A 16,238-nucleotide genomic window follows, 5' to 3' on the forward strand; every position below is an offset into this window, starting at 1 on the left:
GTTGGGCCAGGAGCTGGCAGCAGGAGAAGAAGGGCAGAGCTACATACCGGCACACACCGCTACCAGATATGAAGGTGCTACAGCTACACAAGGACCTAACTAAGGCTGAGAGCGCCTTACTTGTGCAGATGAGAACCGAGAAGATCGGGCTTAGAGACTTCCTTTTCTTCCGACGCGTTCCAGGATTCGAGGACCCAGGATGCCCCTGCGGTGGAGGCCGCCAAACAGTCGCGCATACGCTCCTGCGGTGCCGACTGCTCCAGGATGAACGACGGCTCGGATTCGGGAGCCTACCGGGCAGAGAGGACCTGCGAAAGGTACTCTCAACACGCAAGCTAGCCACGAAAGCGATCAAACTCATGGAACAGGCGAGGGCCCTAGGGCAAAGGGCGCCGAGCGAGTAGGTGATGCGGAGTATTGGGTGGAGACTGAAGGTATCAAGGATGGCGAAACACGGGGTATACCTATCTGAGCCTATATATAGCAGAATAGTTAGTAGTAGAGCCACTTTCTACAAATGCATACCAGGCATTTGAAGGTAGAGGCAGATGGTAAGAGGGTGGGTGAAAGAGGAGACTGGCCACGTTTGTTCACTCCAGGGTTTGCATGCGCGGTGAAGAGGGACGTGCGGAGCCACGCGCTGGTCTTCTGATTGGCCATGGCTCATCACGTGTCGGTCACTTGATGAAGCCCGCCTAACCGGGCATAGCTGCAGATAACTAGCAGCCAAAACCGAGTAGGAACAAATCAATCAATCAATCAATCAATCCATGATACGCGCTCTTAATTCTTACCCCGCGGATTATTAGGTACGAATCGATTTAAGCTGCTGAATAGCTGCTAAAATAGATTCACCTTCTAAGCTATGATTCATGGATATTAGAAAAATTCCGAGTTCCTAATGCCCAACTTTGCCCAGCGCACGTGACAGTTTGATGTCTTGCCAGAAGCCCCGCTGACGACGCAGATAGTTTATTCAGGAAGAGAAGGACGAGACTGCTCCCGCGAAGCAAGTAGTGAAGAATAATGTTGGAGACACGCACGTGTGGTGGGATGGTCCTCCCTAAGGATAGAGCTGTATCTAGTATGTGCTCTCTTATACAAATCAACTGTTGAAAAGATTGCATTTTATGAAAACCAACCAGAACACATACAATAATACACAATAACCTACAATAATATACAATATCATCATAAGAACAAACTTTCATTAAAAGCATATCTATTTATTCTATTTTCCACTTCCTTTTGCTTCCTTGAACGCTGCACATCAGCAATCTTAGCTTTCTTAGGCACTGCCTAGCTTAGCCTGGTCAGTCAGTGCGACACACGCAGTCGGTTCACTCTCGTGAGATTCAATAACCGTATGATTCTGCGCAGTGCCCGCACCATCCACAATCCTTATCACAAAGTGTCCAGTCTTCGTCAAGGTGCATATTCATATATTGTCTGTCGATGCTGCTGACCTTCCAACTTCCTGTTGGTCCAGAATTTCGGCCTTTGGACCAGCCTGCTGGAACAAATTTTACTGGCGAGCGAATAGCCGTATATCCGAGGGCCCTCTGGTGGTTATTCAGGTCCTTTTTAGCCCTGAAGTGATTTCCACATTTTGTCGCATTTGAACATGGTATTGTGAGATGGTGCATTCCGGTGCTGTAGCATTGCATTCTTGCTGCAGAATCGCTGTTCGCAAAGTGAGCACTGATGTGCGACCGATAAAGCTTGGTTTTTGACTCCAATATGGTTTTCGACGGCTTTTCGATCACGGATCCCCGCTTTGCATATTGGGCAGGTGTGTTTTGCATCACTATCTGGTAACGAGGGCATTTTTTTAGGAGGGAAGGATTTAACAATATTTAGAGAATCATCGATGATCTCCGTTGAGCCCTTTATGGACTCGATGTGCTATGTGGTATTTGTTCCTTATACGCTGTGATTCGTATAGCCACCAGCCTGTTGTGTAATAATGGCAGTAGCCAGTTACAGCATGCCACGAATGTCGATCTTTGTATTCAGCATTCTAGACGAGCGCTGCACGCTGGGGATTCTTTGGTAGCTCGCATCAGCTGCAGAAACAGCGCATGCTTGGTGGTTTTTCGAGCACTGCAAAACTAAATTCGGCATCATAGCAGCCAGAGCTTGTGCAAAAAGGCTCACTGTTCTGCCTCGAACGAAGATCTTCTGTTGACTAACCAATTCAAGGCAAATGTTTCTAGATCATGAACGAATTGCAAAGCGGCCCGAACAGCAGGACCAATGCGCAAATTGAATCATGGAGAGAGGATGTCGAGGAGGCCCATCGCTACGAAGAGCCTCACTTTAACTATACAGATGGATCAAACCTGATCGAGGAATTACCCCAGAAAGTTGATAGAGATATATCACCCACTCACGCATCAACGGAACCTTCGGAAGACTTTTTCACGTCTCTTCTAGGAGATTTGAACCTCGATTCGACTGTCAGACTCGAGAACACCGCGGAGACAAAGATCATTCGAACGCCCAAGGAAAATAACTCGGGGGGAAAGAGCGAATCGCTGCAAGAAGAGAACAAAAACGAAGCTGATCAGCAAGCTAAAAGGCTGGAAGAAATTCAGAGATACATCACGCAGCAGAAGCGCAGTGCCCGGGAGGAGGCAGCGGCACAAGCAAAACAAGTTGAACTGCAGAAAGGTGAGCGTAATGCTCTCAGCACATAACTCAGGGGTAAAGGGTCTGGATAGCCATCCGAATCAACATCAATGTACGACCGACAACATTGTACTGCGCTGTCTGCAATCGGCAATCCCGTCTTAGCAGTTACGAAGGATATCCTCGAGCTGATTGCCCTTGATACACTTGTCAAGCATACGGCGCTGGACATCAACCTTTCAGATTCCTGGGAACGTGTTCTCATGCTTAAAACCGCATGTTCAAGCATTGAGATGTTCTTGGCAGAATGTGCCCCGGATCCTTATGCCTGGAGTGTCCTCAGAAGGGAAGGCTATTTTGCTTTACATCTATCGTCAGCGATTCGAGGGGTTCTTGAAAGCGAGGACAGACCCAAAGACCGGGAGTTCTTACTTACTATTCTCGAATCACTATTGGAAATCTTCAATGGTGATGTGGAGTGGGACATTGTACCTGATAATGTACCTAGAGCTCTGGTTAGGAGAGCAATCGCCGTGGCAAGGGATGGACCAGACCCGCCTAATTATGAGTGGGGCGAAGACTCTCAAACCGATGCGTTTTTGATAATGGTTGCTAACAAGTCAGAGTCGTCGTTATTCGGAACTCCAGATTCGGACAATCCGAGATACTGGGATTATTGGATGCGCAGGGGTGGGTTTGGCTCGAAGAGTTCCTGAAATGTTAAATAGAGAATTTCCATCGCTAATTAAGACACTTTCTTACAATGGTAAAGATACGTTGTTATTGGACTACTAGCGATAAAAACCACGGTCGCCATACTCTCTCAGCCCAGTCCATAAGCCAGTGTAGAGCTGCTAGAACTTTCATCGCGTCAAAGCACGACCTCGTACTCCCTATATCTATCTGCTCCCAGATGATCATTTTCTGGTCATTTTTGGAGACAATCAATAAGTGCCAATCGTGGCCTTGAGCAATAAGAAGTGGGAGGGCAGGCCATGAGCCACTTGCATTACCACTAATGAGAGCAAGGCGTTTCAGCAGAGCATCAGTCCATATCGCGATCTGAGGTTTGCCATCTGTCCATGATTTCATCGGGCTCTTAGTTTCTACATGGATTGCGATGGGATTGCGACGGGCCCGGGTTGTGTGATTCCAGGACTTGATAGACATGCTAGGGAGAGGACGAAGTCGATGCCAGGCTTGGTCAAGGATTGAGTCCGGTTTGAGTGCAACAACATAGTCGACGACTCGACCGGGGAGAGTGGATCGAGAGAGGGACGCGGGCTCGATTCTAGCCGTTTTTCTACAAGCTATGAGTATGCGACTTACGGTAGGTTTAAACCGATGCTTACACATTTAAGACTAGAAGGGTCTCCGAGTGCTTGCATGTGCTGCAGGCAAGCTTAAGGAGTGGATGTTGAACTTCGGAATTCCAGTCGTCCTCAGACACACCCGAGCCGCGGTCATGCTCTCGCGCTGTCTTTACAATATCCAATACCTGCGCTATTGAGGGCATCGAGCCGATACTACAGCGCTGATCCAGGTCGCTTGCCCAGGGATACCGGAAGCGCATCCTTTCCAATGGCGGCAAGGCGAAAACCGCCTCGTCCACATTGTCGTACCCTAGTATTCCAATACCATCTGCGAAGCGCTGAATAGCTCTTCGCATCGATGTCACATCATCCGGCTCCGCTCCATCCACATCGTCATCGAAGTTGCAAAAGATAACGGGCTGGTCTTCAAAGTCTTCAAGCAGTTGTATTTGCTTGACAGGACTTAAGCGCCCACTCTGGTGTGACTCAGCTTCGAAGGCATCGGAAACAGCTTCGCTGGAGGCGCTCGTGGTTGGAGAGGAAGGAGGAAATCTGGACGTGTCGTTGAGGTCACGTAGTCGTTTCAAAGGACGAGGTGTTTGGTCATGGTCAGACTGCATGATACGGCGTTTCTTTGCTGCCGCCCGGGAGTTCTCTTTGTCGTCACTTGGCCAAGAAAGATTTGGTGGTATGGTTGGCTCATACAAATTTTGCGGCGTCTGGACATTGTCTATCCAGACCTCAATGCTAGAGCCGCTCGTGGTGTTCATGAAAGACGGCGGTGGCGAGGGAATAAGACCTGATTGTTGATCATGGAGATGTGTTGTTTGTTGTGGAGAAGCCCTTTGATGGACGTGACAGTCCGAAGTTCAACCTTGACAAGATCTAATCGGCTGATTCATCGGACGCTAACCCTGATTGGGGTAAGTTAGTCTATCAGCCTGCCGCTTCACGTGACGCTTTTTGAAGGCTCCAAAGCCACGCCACATTCTGCCCGAGCTGCCGAGGTATGCGATTAGTACATATTAGCAAAATGGACCCAAGCTAAGTTAAATTAACGTGATTCACAAGCTAGTCGATTACCCAACTTAGTCGATCACCGTGCTCACGCGTCGCATATTTTTATACTTATTAATTTTTTTCATAACAATGCGATCCTCGTACGACCTACAAAAAGAAGGTCGTATTTCTTTAGCCCTTCAGGCATTTTTCCAAGATCAAATACAAAGTTTACGAGCTGCAGCTCGCGCGTACGACGTTCCATATACTACTCTATACGATCGTTACCATAATAAGCTTCCTCGCGGCGATTCGCATCGTACGACTCAAAAATTAACTCCTCTTGAAGAGGAAGTTCTTCTTTAACGTATCTTTGATCTTGATAATTAAGGATTTCACCAAAAATAGCTATCGTACGAGAAATCGCGAATATCATCCTCGCGAACCGCGATGCGTCACCCCCACATATAGTCGGCAAGAACTGGGCTACCAACTTTGTTAATCGACACGAATCACTTCGTACGATATATAATTGAAAGTATGATTATCAGCGCGCGCAATGCGAGGATCCAGTCCTTATCCAGGGGTGGTTCAACCTCGTACGAAACCTGATTGCGAAGTATGGCATACTTGAGGAGGATATTTATAACTTTGACGAGACTGGCTTCTAAATGAGGGTAATCTCAACTTCAAAAGTGGTTACAAGAGCAGAGAAAAGGGTCGTCCAAGGACCAAACAACCAGGCAATCGAGAATGGGTCACTGTCGTACATGGCATCAATTCACAAGGCTGATCAATCCCGCGTACGTGATCCTCGCAGCAAAGGTTCATCAAAGCAGCTGGTACGCAGAAAGTAACGTACCGTACAATTGGGTTATCTCTGTAAGTGAGAAAGGATGGACAGATGATGAGATTGGATTTTAATGGGTTCAGCACTTCCAAAAGCCTACACAGAGTCGTACGAAAGGCTAATACTGACTGCTCGTACTGGACGGACATGGAAGCCATCATTCAGCTCGGTTTGAGGAGTTTTGCAACCAAAATCAGATTATTACAGCCTGCATGCCAGCCCACTCCTCCCACATCCTTCAGCCATTGGATGTGAGCTGTTTTGGCCCATTAAAAGCGTTGTACGGTAAGCAAATGGAAGGCAAAATGAGGCTTGGCATCAACCATATCGATAAAGATGAGTTCCTATAGCTATACCACCCAGCTCACGTACAAGCAATTACTGAGAAGAATATCCGCAGTGGATTTGCTGCTACTGGCCTCATCCTGTACGATCCAGATCGCGTTCTTTCAATGCTGAATCCAGTCGTACGAACCCCGAGTCCTGTTCCTACAGAAGAGTCAGTATGGGAGTCAAAAACGCCTTATACAATGAAGGAAGTGAAGCGCCAGGCACAGCATATCCAAGAGCAACGTCGGCGCCGTACAAATACCTCTCATTCACCCTCTAATTCTGCTTTCCAACAGCTATTGAAAGGCTTTAAGACTATCATACATGAACGGGCTATTTTACAAGTTGAAGTAGCTGCATTACGCGTCGAAAATGCGCGTCAAAAACGTAAACGAGCAGTCCGTCGTACGAGAGTTTAAATTGGAGGTTCTTTAGCTATAAATGAGGGTCAAGATATGGTGTTTGAGAGTTAAAGTGAGAGGCAAATTCAAATCGAAGCACAGCAAGTTGTTGCTCGTACGATAGATTCAGTGCCAAAATTACGTGCTCCACGAACATGCAGCCTTTGTGGATCAATCGAGCATACTGCTCGTACATGTTCTAAACGTTAGATTTCAGCTTAGATAGTTAATTAATTAATATTCTATTGTGTACGATAATATCCTTGTTAAAAGACTTCAAGGTGGGCATGGTGATCGACTAGGTTGGGTGATCGACTAGCTTGTGAATCACGTGGCAAGACACAGATAAGGTTTAAGTAAAGCGGTGAAGATATACCACGTAGGGTAATCTGAAGCCACGCGGTCGTCTGCATGAGTCGTCGAATGATCTACCGGACCTAGCCGGCCTAACCGTAATTCTACGGTTGGGCAGGCACTGGTAACTACAGCATGACTTAAAGGGCAAGTTTGAAATAATCCACATTAGGAGAATGACTATACATATATTTTATGCTGAAGATTATTTTGTCATAGGTTATATACCGGGCCTGGCTGTTCGCTCTTTGATCTCGATAGCATTAACGCCGTACATGCCTGAGCTGTTTACTTTGCAGATGAATATGACCAACGCAATCACTAAGGCATCATCTGTGTCCAATTCGACCATGGCACCAGATGTCCCCCAGCCAAATATCTGCAGAACAGAACCAAGCGACAATCTTTGTCACGTACGGCGTGACAACGGCGTGGCACAGGCGACATGACAGCACAGGGATCATGAGAACAACACATACTTGCAGATACCTCGAGCTTGGCGATGTATAGCTGGTGCGGTATTAAGGCACACGTGTCTACTTCGCACACCTTTATTTAAGGCAGTTCAGAGGAGAGACTCTCAGGAGCTAGCGGATATTCTTGAATCAAACTATCTATCTCACACTTCTATCACCAATCCCTTACAGCCAACAAAACCCAACGCTGGCTAATATAGGTTGGAAGATATTAGAGAATATGGATTTTGGTAGTCAGTGTTGGCCAAATTAGTTCGGAGTTGGCGGAGATGATGGATTTAGCGACTCAGTATTAGCTAGCATATACTAAAACCTTATGTAGAAAGTGGATTACGTGTGATACTGCTACTAGATACAGAACATGCCCTCAATAGCTATCTAAGCAGTTTATTGCCTGGTGTTTAGCCAAACCTGTTCCGGATCTGCTCTCTGGCCTGGATGCTTGCTGCCCCCGGATGTCTCTTCTGTATAGCATCATGCCGCTTCGTGACTCGCCGACTCTGTAACTCCAACACCATCTCTCTGTTCTGCTTTTGTCGTATTGATTCAACCCGCGTTCTCTTTGCCACGTCATTCGTTAATGGTTGAGCTGGAACTGCGGCCCTGTACAGTGTGCACTTCTGTACAAATCGACCAGAGGAGCCAATATAATCCGATATTGGCTTTAAGGGCTTGCATTTCGCACAAGATTTCATGCCAGGTTGTGTATTGCCGGGTAATTCAGGTTGTGTGGGTGATATATCCCCAGTATCTCCATCAAAATTTATCGGAGTGTGGTTTGGGATGACTGAAAAGGAATCAGCTCAGGAGATGATTAGCATAAAACTATTGTCTGCTATTACATTACTTACTCCCTTACCCACCCTGTAGCACTGGCTGTGTAAGAATACCTTCATCTAGTAAAGGATCACGTGGAATACAGGGTGTCGCCAATGGACCGTATGGCATAGGCGTGGCATGTAGTATTGGGACCTAGAGAGTAAGTTTATATCTTGATGCCAGCCAGTAATATATGTACCGCAGTTTTCGCACCTCGCACCACATTCTGATTCTTTATATGTATAGAACAGAATATTTTAGCAGGCCAGTTGTCCTTAAACCATTCCAGCCGAGGCTCGAAGTGGAGTAATTATTTAAGGACTGCAGACTTCCTGGTGAGTGGTGTCTTCAACCACATCGTGGTATATTGTCCGTCTTTCTTCCTATCAATATGGCGCGATACTGATGAACGTACATGTCTAGAGAACATGTTTTTGTCCCTCTTGGTTTGCAGCCAGGACTCATGCGGACACTTGAGCGCTAACCATTTCGCAAAAGTATCAACTGAGGTGATTGGAACGTCTATCGGCTAAGCAATTCGCTGCGATATACTCACACCATCGTGCGTAAGCTGGATTTCGGCCATGTAGGAAGGGATGAGGTACTGAAACAAAAGAATATGCTCTAATACAATAAAAAAAATTAGAATGGCCATCTATATATATGATTTCTGGTATATAACTGATCTTGGATGAAGGTGATAAGCTCAGGGATTAGCGAGCATCAGCTAGAACTAGCGCTAGCTAAATGTCACCCATGCTCACGCCGAGAGGAGCATAACACCAGACTTAGATTTGAGCAATCTTTAACATATATTGATAATAGCATTCTGTCACCCTGTAATTACGGGCTGGTTATTATCTTTTGCATAAATACTGCCATATACGACATTCTCACCACATACGTACTCTATGATCGCACACGAGAAGCCGGCATAGTGGTATATGTCAACGCCGCTGCGTGGCACCGGCAAGCATGGATATATGAAGGACGACGACTTCTTAGGCGCACTTCAGATCGATAAGAGCAAATATCAAGAGATAAGGAGGACATGCGTCAGGATCCTTGATGAGCAGTCTAGCAGGAGTACGGAACGGCTTGACCTTCGGACATACTGGAGCAGGCAGAATGGCCAGGCTACAAAATCCGCCATGCTCGCCGCACTCATCAATGCGTTCCCGGGTGTGTTTGACGACGTTTCGAGATTCACGCATGCTCCTCCTAACTGGGACACGACAAAGCTCGTTTTGGCAGAGGCATGCTTTATTTCGGCGAACGCGTACAGATCACGACAGCTGCAGAACGCGTCACCATGCAAACGTGATACACGCAATCCTTCAACACCTCCAACATCTACGTTGTATTCTGATGAGGATATAGGCAAGGTGAATGAGGCGGTCTACCATCTACATGGCAGGGCATTTATTATCCTTTCAGCTACCGGCAGGCGTCCTGCTGAACAATATCGTTATAATATTAGTCTTTGAGAAGGAGCGGATGGAGATATTACCAAGGCACATTCGCAAGACTGAAGGGCGGCTAGGTGAACCGCATTTTGTCGATGATGTATCGCTTGAAAAGCTGAAGGATATGGTGGTACTAAGGTTTCCCTCATCAGATGTACTTCAGATATGGGGATTCAGTACGTCGGGCTTGATGGTTGAGCTGAAGTCAGATGATGCGCTAGTGGTAGCGTTAATCATGTTTATATGGAATGTTAATATGTTCGGCCCTTATCATACTAATGCGTTGGAAGTCCGGAAGCTATTAGCAGACCCACGGTAATGCCGAGTATAACGACCAAAGCTTGTATGTACTTGTTATGAGTATAACACGTGAGACCACTTCTATCGGTTCAGGGAGGGTTAACCTATAGAAGGGGCAGCAGTGCTTATTTGCTCTTGGCACTGAGCACGCTTATGGCGCTCATGGGATGAGCGGGATGAGCACGGAATTTCCTATGTCTATAAAAATGTCCTGTCCCTACCTTTATGACAGCTCCCTGTAATTCAACTGTCTAGTTTACCTAGTAGTTAGTCGAATACATTCTCATATCCTGAAGCTCATACTATTCTGAGCCATAAACATAACTATCTTATTATATTTCCTTTCGTAATAAGCCTTAGTTATATATTATTCCTTTGCTCTAGGAAGCTCATCCCTTCCGAAGTGGTTCACATTAGTGAAGCTAGTCGGTACTGGGAAAGTATTCCTAACAGTACTCTTTCCTCTTATTCATACATCAATTTCTTGAAACTGCTGAAGCATCCTCCCATCCTTGACTCACTTAACTATTACCTTCTGGTTAACAAGGCCGGCTTAATAAAACTACTTATACTGTACTGGGGAAAATGGTTCATACTCTAAAGGGCATCACGTGATACAGGGCCTCAGGTGTCATATGATATGGTGAGGGTATATAAGAAGAGGAGAGTGAGGAAGATAAGAGAGACATAGCTTCAGACAAGAACAAGACAACAGAAACCAGCTTTGCTTTGCCTCGTACAGAACTTCGCTTTGCTTTGCCCTGCTTTGCCTTGCTTTGCTTTGCTTTATCTTTACTTTACTCTTCCCTATTTACTTTATCTTCTTTTATACCCTTATCCTAACTATCTTATCCTACTTCTAAGCTTCTTTACAGTTCCCATCTGTGGGAGGCTTCTCTCTCCCTCTTGATTTTCTCACCCTCAGGAAGGCCTTGACATCGAGTGTCCTACCCCCTGAAGTGGCGGTCAGCCTAAAACCTTTACAATTGGCGCCCGAAGTGAGGCTGCACCTAGAATCTAAGGGAGGATAGTCTCTACTTACGATACCGGAAATACAGCAGGTTGAGATGAAAAATAAGAGCATGGACCCACAGAGGAGACCAATAAGAAGAAAGATATGGCGATATCGGAACTCATTAAGATTATCACACCTGAGGTATTATTCCTTAGGTAGCGATAAAAAAGAAATTAAGGTTTCACCACCTAGTCTCCTCTGGTTATATGAAGATAAAACCGGTTTTCCAAGACTCTTTTATTACCTGATTTTAGGATACATCATATTACAGATCCTAAAAGAGTTGAAGTTTATAATCTATCTCCTTGGCCTGGTTTGGGTTGGATTACACTATCTGAAAAATGTTGAGAAGGATAGGGGTGGCATACGAGACAAGAAAAAGGAGGTGAAGAAAATGGCTCATAGGGAAAGAGGAGAGAGAGGGGAGAACAAGAGAAAAAGGAGGAGATTTGCTTCAGACCTGGGATTGCTAGGAACAACACTGCTTGATTTTTGCTACTGCTATTTCTTTGCTAAGAGTAACTGCTTTAAGATATTGAAAGATATGGCTTTGAATACTGCTGAGGAAAGTACTATTAAAGTACCTGTCGCTAGGCAAGAAAGTATGAGGGGTCCGGAACCTACCTCATATCAGGAGACGGAGGTTGCCCGCCTCCTGCGGTTACTTGTTCAGCAACAAGTGACTAGGCTTGGCAAGGTGCGCAGGAAGGAGGCGCATTGGTTCACTGGCCTGGATGTCAGTGATTGGTTGGAAGAATTCGAGGTTGAGCTGGAACAAGAAGGGGTACCCAAGGAAAGCTGGTGTAAAGAGCTGGTGATCAATACCCAGCCAGGATTGAGACCGAGAATCCGTTACCTGGATGGATATGAGTCGAGCAACTGGATGGCCTTTCGAAGGAGCCTGATGGATGAGTTCAGCGACTCAGATGGCCGGGTTATGAAAAGAAGCGAATCGTACTTGAGGATGCTGGCTAAGGCTGTACGGGAAGACAACATCATGACTCCCTTAGCATACATCACCGAGTTTCGTAGAATAGGCCTGGAAATGCTGAGTGAGGGAAGGATAGGAAACTTCCAGCTAGTCCAGATATTTTTAAAGGGTTTCTCAGAGAGTCGACAAGATCAGATCCTGGATAGCATCAGCAATGAGCTTACCCCCTCTGGTGAGCGGCGACGAGCCATCCCGGACTTTGCAAGTGTGGTTGCAGCGGCAAGACAAGTTGCGCAAAGTGTCCAGTATCGACAACAGATTGAGAAGGCTGGTCCCGCGGAAGGGCAACTGAAGACTGTAATAAAAACTCAGTACCCGGGGATCTCAAGAAGAAATGCCGACCCCTCAAGACTGGATGAAGACCTTCGGCAAAGTATTGACAATCTACGAGTTGGTGCGGCAACAATGGACAGCCTGAAGCAACGCATAGCCATCTGCGAGGATCCAATCCTTAAAAGTGGGAAACAAGATAGCACGCAGATGGGACATATCATTAACTATGTTGAGAGTCTGTTCCCGAATACGCATCTGAAAGCCGCGGTACCAAGGACGGAAAACTCGGCCACCGGAATGAGCTTGTATAAACCAGCAATGCCATCTCAAGACCAGGCTTCAGTAGAGCTTTGGTGCTGCGCGAACGATAACCAGCCTCACCGTCATGCAACGAGGTGCCCATTACTCATGCCCCTAATGGATAGCAGGCAAATCCATTGGGATCGTGAGGCAAAGGCATTTCGCTGGGGGCCGGTCGGTAGTGGCCAAGATCTGATTCCGCTGAACAGATACAGCCAGGTCAAGAAGACGCAACGTGAGCAGATTGATGAGCTCATGAAGCAACGAACTGCAGGAAGGCAGGCTGCTGGAGTTCAATTGATCTGTGAGAATGCTGGCGGCAGTTATTTTGCGGAATATGATCGAGTCGTACGAGAAGTAGGGACACATGTGGTTTCTGAGAGTCAGCCATCTGGAATGAGAGCTACTGTCAAGACTGTAAGGAGCGGTACCTTACAAGAAAAAGAAGAGCCAGCTATGGTGACTCAGGTGGCTGACCGGGTAGGGAGCAAGCCTACCCTGAAGAACTACCTAAAGGAAGTCCCTCATGAGCAGACGGTAGTCTCATTCACCGAGCGCCTGATGAACAGTACTGTCGAAATCTCTCTCATGGAATCGTTACAGCTCATGCCTGAGATCCGGAATGCCATCTATCAGTCTCTGCCTGGTCCAATTGCCGACGTTGTGAGGGACCAGCTAGCGGCTGCTAAGGAAGCGCGCCGAAAGCGAACTGAGGAAACCAATGCGCAGAAGGCCGGAGCAAAAGCAAAAAGAGAGGATATGATCATCGGTGCAATATATGGTGGTGATCTTACAGTCCGAGAACTGACAAGTGATTATATCGCCCATCAGGACAGACTGCAAAACCGACAGAGAATTTCAGCACCTCTGCCAATGGTGGATGTATATATTGGAAGGTCAAGACATGAATCCAGGGCACTGATAGACACTGGAGCATGTACTAACTGCTTGAGCGAAGAATTTGCAAAAGAGCAAGGCCTAGTGCTCAATCAGATCCATGGAGACATGACGGTCCTGAAGAACATGAGGGCCGCCAATAAAGGAGCTATGCACTGCATTGGTTGGGTATCTGCGCGTGTTAATATTGCTGGTTCCGATATCATATATAACCCGGTTATTTTTGCTGTGTTTAGAAATCTTAGTCTTGAAGTGATCCTGGGAACTGATTAGATATTGCTAGCCCAGCTTGAAACCCACCATATGGGGGATGGAAGTTGTATTTATCGAGCGCATGCACCTGATGGGAGCAGGAGCGTACGCTGGTAAGCTGCCGCAGCAATCTCTGAATACCCACTAATGGATAATAAACCGCAAATTGAGGTGGATATAGAAGAGTTGTCAGGAAATGACTAGGCGGCTTGCATTCCGGAGGCAATGTCGCCTTGCTGATTCCGGAAAATTCAAGATAAGTGGGGTTCATGCCATATGATCAGCAATGGCATGATAGAAGTGCAGAGCTTGAATGGGTCTAGCCTTTAAGCATTGTGGATTTGAGGACCATGGTGGGGGAGATGAGACGTCAGAAGAAGGCAACGAAGATGCAGATAAAGAGCTTGGGTGAGAAACAATGGATTGAGCAAAAGAGTAAGGAACTGCGCATCCTGACGTTGTATAAGAAAAAGGCGGATAAAGTGCGGCCTGCTGCAGCCCCACTAGAGGACGGCTCGATTCCTGGTGGCGATGTTGATTGGTTTAAGAAAGTCCTAGTGGCGCACAGACAGCAAGCCATACCGGAAGGCGTGACTGCGTTAGATGAATGGTTTGAGCCCAGAACTGCATGGTTCCCTTGTGGGGTCAGGCTCACGCAGGAGAGGCTACAGGCAATGAAGATCAGCTCTGGCTTCACACCGCAGGAAAAGTTGTTAACTGAGGAGGTATTGTTCAGAAGGGAGGCTGCACTCAGCTGGGACTTCTCGGAAATTGGGAGGATTAAGCCTGAGGTGGCCCCCCCACAGGTTATACGCACCATCCTTCATGAACCTTGGCAAGCGAAACCATTCCATGTACCAAAAGCGGTCAGCAAAACAGTGACGGAAATGCTTCAGGATAGGATATCCTCCGGCCGTTTGGAAAGAAGTCATGCGCCTTATAGGAATCCTTTCTTCCTTGTTAAAAAGAAGGATGGGAACTATAGGCTTATTAATTCCGCGACACACATCAACCGAGTGACAATACGAGATGCCTTCGTACCCCCTTCAGCCGATGAGTTTTCCGAACGCTATGCTGGATGCACTCTCGTGACAGTTGCGGACTTCTTTTCAGGATATGATCAGCTAGAGCTGGCAAGAGAAAGCAGAGACCTAACTTCATTCCAGACGGAACTCGGTCTCTTACGCCAGACTACCTTACCACAGGGAGCTACCAACTCTGTCGCCCAGTTCTGTCGTGCAACCCAAGCCATCATGGCACCAGTACAACATCATACTGGGGTATATGTGGATGATGGAGTATGTGGCGGCCCGAGAACAACATATAATAATGAGGAGGCACTGCCAGGCGTACGTCGCTATGTACTTGAGCACCTACAACAGGTCAGTGAGATGCTTTTGGCTGTTGAATGTTCAGGGGCAACCGTCTCTGGAAAGAAACTGGAAATAGGAGCTGAAGGAGTGACTATTGTCGGTTACTATTGCGATGCTGATGGGAGACACCCTGATCACGCTAAACGAGAAGTGATTCTGAATTGGCCTGAACCTACGACTCAGAAAGGAGCCAGAGCATTTATTGGGGTCTGCGTATACTACCGTGTTTGGATCAAAGATTTTGCAACAATTGCTAAGCCTATTTTTCAGCTGTTTCGGAAAGGACAGAAGTTCGTCTGGGGTGAAGAACAGCGGGCAGCAATGCGAGTGCTTCAGGATGCTCTAACCAGATCGCCGGCTCTACGACCTATCGATTATGGCGAAGGCGCCGGGGAAATTATTGTGAATGTTGACGCAAGCGGAGACGGCTATGGAGGCACCTTGGGCCAGGTGCAGCCTGATGGTCGACGAACAGTGGCTCGATATGAGAGTGGGATTTGGTCAGCATCGGAACGAAAATGGGACGCCGTAAAACTGGAGTGTCAGGCATTAATGAAAATCCTTAAGAAATTCAAGCTTTACCTGTACGGGGTTAAGTTTGTTGTAGAGACGGATGCTAACACACTAGTTGCTCAACTGAATCGGCCTGCCTCAGATGTTGCTGGAGCGTTAGTTACCAGATGGCTAGCATGGCTATCATTTTGGGACTTCGAAGTTCGTCATGTTAAGGGGACGAGGAATTCAGCAGCTGATGGGTTGTCGAGAAAATATGAAGGTCTCATGATGAAAGATGTCTCCCACCATGAAGACGAGGAGTGGCTTGACGGCACCCTGGGGGCGTTATACTTATCCGGACCGCGAATCGTTACCTATGAGAAGACATTCTTTCTAGGAATGCTGAATAATGAAGGGTTTGATGACTCAGCCAGTACTGATGATGGGCATGATGGGCCTATATATGGAGTGGAACATCAGCTTATTAGAGAGTACCTGAGCACTGCCCAACGCCCAGCAGGCTTACCTGCAAAGGAGTTCCGCAAAATCAGGAGGCTTGCTACGAAGTATCGCCTTGTCGGCTCAACGCTCTTTCGAAGAGGCCGTCTCGGTCAACCTGACAAACGAGTGATCGAAGGCCAAGACGAACAAGCTGAGATCATTGAGAGGCTCCATAACGAGCATGGGCATAAGGGGCGAGAGG

General features: G+C 47.0%; 4 protein-coding genes across 5 annotated transcripts; 3 read left to right on the top strand and 1 right to left on the bottom strand.

Annotated features, from left to right (window-relative positions):
• Positions 1-2,219: 2,219 nt before the first annotated feature.
• PV09_09264 (uncharacterized protein) lies at positions 2,220-3,347 on the top strand (the record flags this gene model as incomplete). The annotated part of the gene is made up of 2 exons (XM_016363293.1): positions 2,220-2,673; positions 2,800-3,347. 2 exons carry the CDS (start codon positions 2,220-2,222, stop codon positions 3,345-3,347), a joined length of 1,002 nt encoding a protein of 333 aa, XP_016208853.1.
• On the bottom strand, positions 2,248-4,792 carry PV09_09265. 2 transcript variants are annotated; one of them, XM_016363295.1, is made up of 5 exons: positions 3,984-4,792; positions 3,394-3,934; positions 3,190-3,343; positions 3,068-3,135; positions 2,248-2,991 (listed from the first exon to the last, which is right to left on the bottom strand). In XM_016363295.1, the coding sequence occupies exons 1-2, from the start codon at positions 4,712-4,714 to the stop codon at positions 3,412-3,414; spliced, it is 1,254 nt and encodes a 417-aa protein (XP_016208855.1). In that variant the 5' UTR covers positions 4,715-4,792; the 3' UTR covers positions 2,248-2,991; positions 3,068-3,135; positions 3,190-3,343; positions 3,394-3,411. The 2 variants fall into 2 exon arrangements, with proteins under 2 accessions (XP_016208855.1, XP_016208854.1); XM_016363294.1 differs by having other exon boundaries at positions 3,068-3,343.
• Positions 4,793-8,960: 4,168 nt separating this feature from the next.
• Positions 8,961-10,232, top strand: PV09_09266 (uncharacterized protein). The gene has a single exon (XM_016363296.1). The coding sequence runs from the start codon at positions 9,118-9,120 to the stop codon at positions 9,658-9,660; it is 543 nt and encodes a 180-aa protein (XP_016208856.1). The 5' UTR covers positions 8,961-9,117; the 3' UTR covers positions 9,661-10,232.
• Positions 10,233-11,348: 1,116 nt separating this feature from the next.
• PV09_09267 (uncharacterized protein) lies at positions 11,349-13,688 on the top strand (the record flags this gene model as incomplete). Its single annotated transcript, XM_016363297.1, has 1 exon — positions 11,349-13,688. The coding sequence occupies one exon, from the start codon at positions 11,349-11,351 to the stop codon at positions 13,686-13,688; it is 2,340 nt and encodes a 779-aa protein (XP_016208857.1).
• Between the last annotated feature and the right edge of the window lie 2,550 nt (positions 13,689-16,238).

This window comes from Verruconis gallopava (genome assembly GCF_000836295.1).
Source record: "Verruconis gallopava strain CBS 43764 unplaced genomic scaffold supercont1.60, whole genome shotgun sequence".
Taxonomy (NCBI): Eukaryota; Fungi; Ascomycota; class Dothideomycetes; order Venturiales; family Sympoventuriaceae; genus Verruconis; species Verruconis gallopava.